Below are 11076 nucleotides of genomic sequence, written 5' to 3'. Positions count from 1 at the left end.
CCCCCTCTCCCTGATTGCAAAAAGCATTATTATATTTTTTTTAAAGCCACACACTAGACTCGAAGATATGCATCGCTATAAAGTGAAGCTAAGGAGAAAAAGGAAAAAGGCGGGCTAAGGCAGGATTTAGCTCTACTCCTGGGATTGGCCGCGAAGTCCTAGGTACCTGCATAGAAAAGAGAGAAAACAATCGGACGGCGGTTTTAAAACTGTCCTAGGCGCCAACCCTGCCCCGCTCCTGCGTCGCTCCTGGCCGTGTGCAGCATTTCCCCTCCCCAATCTCCTTGCTAGGCTCTCTAAGTAGCCTTCTGAGCATCTTTAGTCTCGGATACCCGCTAGCCAACACGGGGTTTCCTGTAGGTTATAAGCGGCTTGTGCATGGCGGTAGGCCTGGCTCTCTCTTGGCTCCGGGAGAAAAACCAAGATACAAAGCCCGGGAGCAGACTCCTCACGCAATCCCCCCACTCACCCCCATCCCCACCTCCCCACCCCCACACACACCCTGCTCTGGAAGGCTGGGGCCCACCCGCGGTCTCCCTTCTCTGTAATGGGTTCTGGAGGCTCCTTTTAAGATCTTCAGGATACTCACAAGACTGGCTTTCGCTTTCTAGTTCCCCACCCTTCTGCGACTGTTCCTCAAGCCAGCTCTTTCTTTAGGAGTTTCTCAAACCACTTCTTTATCCTGACCATACCCCCTCAGCTATGGTATGCAAGCCTACTTACTGAAAACAGGTTTCCTCCCACATGTGCCCTGAAAGAGAGGTTCACCTGGATGGAAGGGGGGGGCATCAAACTAGGACCCACCCCGAGCCTTCCTCTTCTGGCTTGCAGCTTGGAATCTAATCCAGTCAACACTCTAACTTCCAAGGGCCAGAATGAGACTGATGCGCACTTTTTCCAGTCGAAACAGGATCTATTCTAATATCGTCTAAACCATGCTTTCACACTAAACATTTGTGTTATTTTCGTATTCTGCTTTTTAAATTAAAATATTTTCTCCTTAGCAAATGAAAGCCTTTAAGCCTGACATTTTATGTACGGGTGGGTTGTGTAGAGACGATGGGATCCAAGAAAAGCTTCCTGGTTGCTGAAGGTTTTGAAAGGAAAAGGAGGCTTTTACTGATGTGTGCTTTAATCATGTCTCCAAGAAGAAGTGGGACACTTAGGTTTTATTAACTATGTGTATACACCGCTTGCGCGGTGCTCACAGAAGCTACAGACATTGAATCCCCTGGAGCCGAAACTGCAGGCTGATATAAGCTGCCTGAAGTAGGTGCTGGGAATCAAATTCTGGAAGAGCAGAGCACTCTTAACAGCTGGGCCACATCCAGCCCAAAAATGTAACCTTGGGAAGATGGGAAAGGACGGAGCCTCCTCTCTTTGGAGGGGATCACCCTCAAAAACGCCCTGGAGAGGGCCTAGAAAACTTTCCATTGCGAAGGCCAAGGTTTACAAATTTGCTGCGTAGGAGCTGAAGGACAGGGTGTAGAGTAACTTGGCTTAGAAACTGGAATCATTTCACCAGGCAGGGTTAAGAAGCTGCAATACCGTGGCATGACAGCGAGGCTCTGCTACTACTGCTCTACCGATGTGTGCAGAACCGAATGCTAGACTGGGCCCTCCTGCCCTCCTGGTACCCAGCCTAGGCCTTGAGCAGGAATAAGTGGGTGGGTAAAATGGGAATTTATGGGACAGTGTCCATGTTCTCAGGCTCATTTGGATTGCATCTTCTTTTTCTGGGTTTGAGAAGCCCTTAGACCAGCCATGCTCACCTGGGCGTGCCTAAGCAGAAGCTATGCCTGTCGACCTGGGCGACGTTCTCCGCGGAACTCAAATACCGCACGACGTCGTGATGTCCCCGCTCCACGGCCAAGTCGAGCGGCAGGCGACCCCAGGCATCGCGCACATCTAGACGCGCCCCTGCCTGGTGCAACACCACCAGCGTGTCCAGGAAGCCCTCCCGCGCTGCGTCGTGCACCGGTCGAGAGAGGGTGGTAGGGTCGGCGCAGTTCGATTCTGCACCGTAGAAGAGCAGCAGAGCTGCTACTTGGACGTTGCCCATCATCATCACCTGAAAAGTCAGAAGAAAGAGTAGAGGGATCACAGCCAGAGTGAAGGCAGGACCCAAAAGAGAAGCCGTACTTAAGAAGCCTCCTTGTTAACTACCCGGATCAGACATCCACAGTCAGGAGGTTCTACCCCTTAAAGGCTCCCAGTCCCGCCTCGGAATTCTTCTTACACACAGGTTAACAGTGTATTTCCTAAGATTTACTGATGCTCAAACCCTTGTAGAACATCGCCAGGGACATAGACACACCGCACTTGACTTATTTGAGACGAACTGGGATTGTGTGGAAATTACTAAAAAGTGGTTGGGAAAAAAAAAAGACAACCAGAATTCTCATAAATTTTTTGTTAACCTTGTCTTCCTGTAATGTTATACTTCAATCCCTTTAAGTATAAAATAAGAAAGCTTGTCCCTGAAATAATAATGTCCCCTTCACATCTTTAATTATTGGTCCTTTGAACTGTGACTAGAGAGGAAAGTCATAGCACTATATTAAGGCTCTTGAGGCACATTATCCAAGTGTGCAAACCCAGGCTCCCTGAATTCCCATCCACTCTAGCCTATCAGAATATGTTCAAGGGTTCCATAGATGTCTTGTCACAGAGAAGATATAAGCAGGGACACAGAGGTCAGAAAGAAGATGTGGGCATCCTGGGCCAATGATAGCCACTAAGCTAGGAAAAAGAAAGCCCATTCTGGCTTTTAGCCTTCTAAAGGAATGAATCCCTCTGGATTCATTTTAGACATCCGGCTCCTATAATTACATAATGATAACTTTGTGTTTGTTTTAGTCATTAAATGTGTGCTAACTGGCTCCTTTGGTGGAATGCTTGCCTGGTGTTTTAGTTTTCTTTATATTGCTGCTATAGAGACCATGAGCAAAAATATCCTGGGGAAGAAAGGGTATCACAGTTCATCACTGAGGGAAGGCAGGTCAGGAATCTAAGCGGTACAGGAACCTGCAGGGAGGAACTGAAGCAGACAATGGAGGGATGCTCTCAATGGCTTGCTCAGCTTGCTTTTTTTGCAAACCAACTAAGGGTCGCATTGCCCACACTGAGTTGGATCCTCCCACATCAATCAGAAATCAAGAAAATGACCCCCCCCCAGGACTTGCCTACAGGCCAATATGGTGGATATATTTTCTTAATTAAGGTACCCTCTTTCCAAATTATTCTAGTTTCTCATGTTGACTGTAAAAGCACCTATAAGACCTAGCATATGAAAGAAACTCCAACACTGCATGAACCCTGCATACCTGTATTCTCAGCACCCAGTAAGTAGAGGCAGGGGGATCAGAATTTCAAAGCTACCCTTAGCTAAGGTTCATGTTGGAAGCCAGACTACACTGCACGAGATCCCCCCTGTCTCTTACAAACTAAAAGAGGGGAGGTGGGGAAGGACTAGGAGGGAGACTGTAATCAGGATTTGTTATATGAGAAAAATCTATTTTACATAAAAGGAAAATTTATAATTTGTTAGAACAGTAATAAGAAAACAAAACACTCCTCAAGTTTAAATTTTGAAAGGCTAGCTTTGTGGAAAATATCATCCTGAGTGAGGTGACCCAATCTCAAAAGAACATACAAGGTATGCACTCACTGATAAGTGGATATTAGCAGAAAAGCTCACAATACCTAAGACACAACACATAGACCACATGAAACTCAAGAAGAAGGAAGACCAAAGTGTGGGTGCTTTGGTCCTTTCTAGAAGGAGTATCAAAAGATTCAACCAGAGCTCCCAAAGTCTAAACCTCCAGCCCAAGAGCACAAAGAGAGGGACTCATGTCTCCACCTGTATAGGTAATTGAGGGTAGCCTGGTCAGACATCAGTGAAAGTGGAGGGCCATGGTCATGGTCATGAAAGTCTGGATTCCCTAGTGTTGGGGAATTCGAGAGCAGGGAGATGGGACTGGGAGGCTGTTTGGAGCACACCCTCATAAAAAAAGGAGGAGGGGGTATGGGATAAGGAATTTTGGGGGAGAATGGGAGAGGAGATAACATTGAAAGGTAAATACGTAAAATACTCATTTTAAAAAAAACAGATAAAGGGTCTGAAAAAAAAAGAGAGAGCTTACTTAATTCATATTATTTTCAAAAGTCTCTAGGAGATGCTAACTGGCTAAGATCTTATTTTAAGCTCTCCACTAAAGAATTTAAGTCTCTGTTTAATATTCTCAAGAGAGATGTAAATCCTAATTTCTCTCAACAATTAATTGACAAAAGAGAAGTAATCTCACAAAAAGTAGAAGAAGCTATGACTAATCGATATATTATATGGTCTGATTAGTTGTTGGCTGTGCTATAACAGTCCTTTAATAAAAGAGATTATTAATATAAAAAAGACATATCTTATGAAAAATGTATTGGTATAGATTATTGGTTTAGATAATTTTGCTACGTTTAGTAAAATGCTATTTTTCAAGGTTACATAGGGTAGATGTACATAGTGGAAGACGGGGACTAGTGGGGGTAAATACACCCAGCACTCTCTGTTCTTGCTCCTCCCTGCATTCCGTCTACCATGAGAGGAGTTGTTCTTCCCTTTGCTATTCCCTTCAACTATGATGTCTCCTCTCACACAGGCCTGGGAGCAAGGGAACCCCTGACCCCAGACTGGTAAACGCTACCTTTAAGTCATTTCTGTCTGATATTTTCCACAGTAATAAAATAGCTGATGTCTATAAAAAAAATGAAAGAAAGGCTAGCTTTGGACTGTCAATCCTCCTAGCACAATCCTCTTTCCAAGTAACTGTGATTACAGGTCTGCTCTTGATTCCAAGGCTACAAAGAAAACCCCTCTCAACAACAACAACAACAACAACAACAACAAATAAAGCCATTCCCATTAAGGACTGGGCTGGACTCAACACCATGCTTCGTGCATGAGAAGCAAAAGCTCAACCTTCTTAGCTCCCTCCATCTACCAGAGAGTCATTTTGAAATGGAATTCACAATCACCACAAAGATGCATAACTATTTGTTATGAGTACGGACTCCAGTTCTGGGGGATCTCATACTTTCTGGCCTTGGGTGGACATCAGACATGCATGTGTTGCAGATACACATTCAGGTAAAACACCTATACACAAATAATAATAAAGAATAATAAAGAAGCCAACTATATAAGTAGTAGTTCTGCTGCTCAACTGGGAGCTTGACTTGAGGCTGGAAGTCATGCTCACAGTAGCAATGGGAATGGTAACTTCAAGTCACCTGATTGCAGTTTCAAAACATGAATAAGGTCATATTGTAGTAACTGTCACATAAAATTTTTTCCAAGTTGTTTGACTTACAATGGCAACTTTTAAAGGCTCTTTTAGGGTATACAAGATGGCTCTGCATATAAAAGGCTTTGCTGAAAAGCCTGACTGTCCATTTTCCAGACTTATATGGTGGGAAGAGGGAACTACATCCCACAAGTTGTCCACTGACCGGCACACACAGCACCCTTTCAACTAAATAAATAAATCGGTGCAATAAAAAATGTAAAACTCTGTAAAGTTGACTTGGCAATAAAATAGGCAGAATTTGCTTTGGAGAAAATAAGAAAGCCCCAAGCACCTCTTTGTACAGAGAACCCACAGTTTTTGAACTAATTTTATCTAGGGCTAAGAATAAAGAAACTTATGTTCATACTAGAATAAACTTGACCATAGGCTTGGAATCTGTACCTCGACTACAGGACTTTAAGGACAATGTTATGCTAATGTAATTGAGGCATTGTTACTTTTGCCCAGTGTATGTATAATAACGATCAAGCTCTGGCAAGTAGCCTCTGGAACAAGTCTTACTCTTATGCTACTGCTTTTGTTTACCCACAGCTTCAGCTGCTATCTCCTCCTCTCCTGTTGAAAGTTTTAGCCTCAGGAGTCTTTCAAGAATCATATTAGCAACAACAGTCTTGAATACAACATTACAAAAAAACAAACAAACAAACAATCCACATGGATGGCCAAGAAGTTTGCCACTAGAATAAGCTTGAAGAGTGGACCTTGATAAGCCTTCAGGAACCTTCGGCTCCCAAGAGGAACATTTAATCAATTTGCTCTCTCAACTTGGTCATCCTTTTGGAGTCACCACCCAACCTCCCTCCATCCCTCCCCCTTCCTTTCTCTCTCACCCCCATCTTTCCCTCCCCCCTCTCATGTGTGTGTGTGTGTGTGTGTGTGTGTGTCTGTGTGTGTGTCCAAGTGTAGAGGGCTGAAGTGTCATCACCTCATCCAACATAGTTTTTGTTGGCCACAGATTGCTTTGCAACTTCAAACATCTCATATTCAGTGCTGTTGGAGTGGAGGAGAGAGAGAAGGCAGTGGACACAGTCACTCAGCATTTTGTGTGATTTTAAATATAAATTTCTCTATCTATCTATCTATCTATCTATCTATCCATCTATTTATCTATCTATCTATACACACACACACACATATATATAATCAATTGCACTAGTATTGCTGAATCATTCTCTGAAGAAAGTAAAACTAACTTAGGTTTCAGGAAAACTGTAAGGGAAATACAGAAAGGAGAATGTAACACTATTGTGTGCACCACATGTGTGTTGAAGACCTCCATCTTGCTCATAAAATTGGTTTTAAAAATTGCTCACATCTTTTATTGTATGGAAAAGATGAAACGGCAAAATAAAATGAATACTAAATCTTTTTAAGAAAGTATCTTGAATTTTTGTTGCTTTTTCCCTTTTTTTTCTCTTCCTTTTTGGGGGAGGCATTTCTATACAGGGTTTTCTCTGTATAGGTCATCCCTGCTGATCTAAAGCTGAAAGATTACTCTGCCTCTGTCTCCTGATTCTGGGATTAAAGAGGTGTATACCTTCATAGCCCTGCTTTTTTCCTTTCCTTTCCTTTCCTTTCCTTTCCTTTCCTTTCCTTTCCTTCCCTCTCTCCCCCCTCTTTCAACTAAGTATTTCCGTCTCAAACACTAAGTTGTTTATGGTTCTGAACCATACTTTCCCCCTTACTAAATAGTTATTAAAACTATCAACCTGACTTTCTTTTACTTATCTGCATTCAATAAATAAGGTCCTCTCGTACATATTTTAGGACTCCAAGGGCAAACTCCTCAGCCACTGGTAACACTCCAAATGCTAAACTGTAGACTACAGACACACTATTTTAAAGGGCTCACATTTATCTTGTACGACCACCCAACCTGTCTAGAATCTAAAATGTTTCCATCCTTGACTTGCAAGTGATCTCAAGGTCCGAAACTCGTTTATTTATTTTTATTCTGTAATTTAAAGTGTGTAAAATAGATTCTATGTTGCAGCTTCAGAAGGCACAGTCCAGCCTTTTTAGTCAAGTTCCAACTGGTGTTACTTTTCTTCACCTTATTATGCACAGGCTTCTGGAATGCACATTTGTTTCACAGGAATTTTCTTTGTTAAAGTTAGAAACGATGGTTACGCATAGATATTACTTGGGCTCCTTTTAGGTTGAAACTTAGTAAGCTGGTAAAAGCAAAAGCAGAACTAACCTACTGACAGTAAATGGGAGAAATAAGAATTCTCAATAATAAGACATTGAAAACTCGATGCCAAAATGGTTACACTGTAACAAGTTAGTTTAATGGGGGACGGGGAGGGCAGCAGCAACAACAAAAACAAACAAAAAATCTGGGGGATGCATTTCAAATGGTAATTGAATGTTAGCTCTTTCTGAACTAAAGTTATCCCAGTGCAGATGAGATACTCCTTGCCTACCTGAATCGGGGTACGACCAAAAGAGTTCGGGGCGTTGGGCGAAGCCCCGGCTTCCAGCAGTGCCCGCACCTCGTGCTCACGGCCCTGAGCCGCCGCCCTGGCTAGTCTGTCTGCAGAGGGCTCCATGCTGCTCCAGATCGCTCTCCCCGAGTCTGCCTTCCTCGCGGAGATCCAGTGCCCGCCCAGTCGCCCAGTCGTGTGACCAGTGGGGCCCTCCTTCCTTCCTCTGAGGATGGGGGGCGAACCACGCTCTGCTCCTGACCTAGCTCCACAGCCCGCTATAGGTGGCGCTATTTGCCCTGAATTTAGCATGAATTGGACATCCCTGAAGCCACTGTTGCCCACCCCCGGGATCGGGGAAGGGGATGGAGCATGGACTGTGGAGAGCTGGGGGTTGAAGCAGCGCTAAAGGATCGGACAGCCCCCACCTGCTACCCAAGCTGACACCCCTCCCCCATTCCTGGCCACCCCTTGGGTTCCTTCCGGGCGGGTACACCAACGAAGCACACACGTGTCTTTTGAGAAAGTGAACTAGCCCATTTTCCACCAGCTCGAAATCTCTCCTTCCTCCCCAGTGCAACATCCAGGTTTTAGAAAAACGAAGGAGAGTAATTTTCATCGCCAAATTGAAACTTAAGGTATTTAACCTCTTAGAAAAAATGGTGTCCTCTTTACTCAGAAGAAAGAGTTACATCCTTGCCAAGCTGAGATCCCAACAACCCTAGCTTAAACAACTCATTTTGGAGGATACTACACCCAGTATGAAACCTGAATCTTGGCGAGGGATTTTTCAGAAACATTTCTGATGCTGCGGTATATCAGTGCTAGGATTCTGTACAAAATGTAAAAAGGTGAGGGGGTGAATTCATCGGACGGCAATCTGTTTATAAAGTATTTCTATTCTATGGGGGCTGTTGTAAGTTTGATTGTGTTGATATGCTGCGCATAAACGTTAGGAACTACTGCATATCCAATTGCACACGTTTAAATTGTTCATTAGAAACTTGCAATCTTGTGAGGCAGGAAGAACACGCTTTGAGCAGAATTACCAGTACTAGACAAAAGGGAAGATTAAATAAGGCAGTCCTCACTGGAAAGGCAATGGCCCTTTTTTCCACTCCTGGAACTCAACAAAAACTCAGAGAGCTCTGCCTGCTTTCTGCCTCCTGAGTGCCAGAATTAAAGGCCTGGCATTATTTCCTGTAGATTTTTAAAATAATTTTCTCTCTCCATATTCTTTATACGGCCGGCCACAGCTATTTTGACTTCACATATGTGTGTGGTGAGAATGTCAATCATCCTGTGGGCACAAAACTACAGAGACAGAGAACCGACCCCTCATTTTCCAGCTCCACGAATTCAAATGTGTGTGTGTGTGTGTGTGTGTGTGTGAGAGAGAGAGAGAGAGAGAGAGAGAGAGAGTGTGTGTGTGTGTGTGTGTGTCTCACCTTATACCCCAGGTTGGCCCTGCTTCAGCCTCTCCAACTGCTGGGAATATAGGCTACTACCAAGCAAGCTGGGTTTAGTTTAAATAAACTATGTAAATTTTCTGAGGCTTTGTTCTCTCTCCTCAGGTTTAAGTAAATTATGTAAACTTCTTGAGGTCTGTAAAGAAAATAAAATTTACCTAGAAAAGGTCATTTTGGGGAGAAATGGATAGTCTGTGAAGATCCAGGTATATAGTGGGTTTTCAATAAATACAAATTATTATTTTGGAACACATACATGTTCTCTCATGTTAATGATGAAGGCCATTAATGTCAATTTCCTCTTTACCCTTATTCATAACTGTATATTCCTGCAGAAGTTATAAGGACCTATAGGTAAACTCCCTTCTAATAGCTGTGATTCCCTTTTTGGGGATTCAACCATCTAAAGGGATCACTGTGGTCACAAAAGTACCTGTGTTCTAAAAAAAATAACATTCCGAGAAAAACTAGTTATTAGATTATGGAAAGTGATTCTGAGGTGAGTCACTGTATCCAATGCTTCCTCTGCTCTGTAGCCTACCACTTTTCCTTTGAGTGTATTTCAAGTGAAAATTCATAACCGATGTTCACCCTGGGAAAACTAGGCTAAACAGGGGAACCAAGAGTTTATCACTGATACTGGTTTACACCTACCCCCTTTATAAAGTCCCTTATGGAGTAGATTTTTCTTTAAAAACAAGTGTTGCCCTCTGATTGCTAACTGGAAGGAAGAATGGTGTGTTCTGCATTTGTGTGTCTGGAATTCCAATTCTGGATAACTCCTTCAAAGGAGTTATGAGTTATCATAAATGACTCAAAAATATTAACTTTCACATTCCAGAAATTTTGAGGGGTTTAAAAATGGCTTCAATACCCCCCACACACTTTTAAAGCAATATTTAAAAACTTTTTGTGAGTAAGTTGCAGGGGTTAGAAGTCCAATAATCACCAGTGCTTTCTGTAGAAATCACTATACCAGGTCACTGAAATTGTTTGAGATCAAAGATAGATTAATAACAATACTTTTGGTTTTCACAACTACACTGATTTTCTACTACAGAAAATTATAGATATTATTATCCAGATAGTACATACAATTGTACCCTATATGCTTTCATACAGGGGATCTATGCAGTTGTAGATTCAGAAGCAGGCGACTTTACACTAACTTTCATATGGCATCTTATGTTGGATTTGGCTAGGACTTGATTGTTAGATGTATCTTACTTGGATGTTTGCAGAGAGATTGACATCCTCTACCTACTTCTACCTGTCATTACATAAATATCGTAAACTGCTGCCTCAGGCTTACAGCTAGAAACAAAATGGAAGTGGAGAAATCTCTGATGCTCCAAAATCACAACAGCTTAGGAAGTAAAAAGGAAACAAATTTGATCCCAGGCTGTGTGAACACTGCTTCAGACTGTTCCTCTGCTTCAGACTGTTCAAACTGTGTTAGCGTAGAGCCTCTCACCTGCTGCTTTTAAATCAAAGCAGAAACAAGTAATTTATATTCATGAGCGATTTCAGCTTAAATTTGTGAAATGCAGAGACTTGGGAGAGCATAAGAACTTCAGCAATTATTATATTGCCTTGTGTTTTGAACTTTCCCACTGAATCAGTAAATATTTACTAGGACATTGAGACTCATGCTGAGTGACTTAAGGAGATTAAAAATGTGTGGACCCCTGAGCACGGTGATACACATCGTCCATGCCAGCACTTAGGAGGCTGAGGATGGCTGTGAGTACCAGGCCAGCCTGGGTTACAGAATGAGAGTGACTCCACCTCAAAGTACCAGAAAATGAAATAATGTGT

The 11076-nt window shown here is 42.8% G+C and overlaps 1 protein-coding gene across 1 annotated transcript; it reads right to left on the bottom strand.

Moving 5' to 3' along the window:
- Positions 1-61: 61 nt before the first annotated feature.
- On the bottom strand, positions 62-7954 carry LOC114626009 (cyclin-dependent kinase inhibitor 2A-like). Its single transcript, XM_028773381.1, has 3 exons — positions 7790-7954; positions 1773-2071; positions 62-166 (listed from the first exon to the last, which is right to left on the bottom strand). Exons 1-3 carry the CDS (start codon positions 7913-7915, stop codon positions 133-135), a joined length of 459 nt encoding a protein of 152 aa, XP_028629214.1. The 5' UTR covers positions 7916-7954; the 3' UTR covers positions 62-132.
- Between the last annotated feature and the right edge of the window lie 3122 nt (positions 7955-11076).

Source organism: Grammomys surdaster, unplaced genomic scaffold, assembly GCF_004785775.1.
Source record: "Grammomys surdaster isolate TR1022 unplaced genomic scaffold, NIH_TR_1.0 225, whole genome shotgun sequence".
Classification (NCBI taxonomy): domain Eukaryota; kingdom Metazoa; phylum Chordata; class Mammalia; order Rodentia; family Muridae; genus Grammomys; species Grammomys surdaster.
This window is presented reverse-complemented; position numbering and strand designations above follow the sequence as displayed.

Excerpts from the sequence above, each read along its gene's own strand:
- LOC114626009 (XM_028773381.1), bottom strand. The coding sequence starts at position 7,915 with ATGGAGCCCTCTGCAGACAGACTAGCCAGGGCGGCGGCTCAGGGCCGT. Across the intron at positions 2,072-7,789 it reads TTGGTCGTACCCCGATTCAG|GTGATGATGATGGGCAACGT; the intron begins GTAGGCAAGGAG and ends CTGACTTTTCAG. Across the intron at positions 167-1,772 it reads TTCTGCTTAGGCACGCCCAG|GTACCTAGGACTTCGCGGCC; the intron begins GTGAGCATGGCT and ends TTTTCTATGCAG.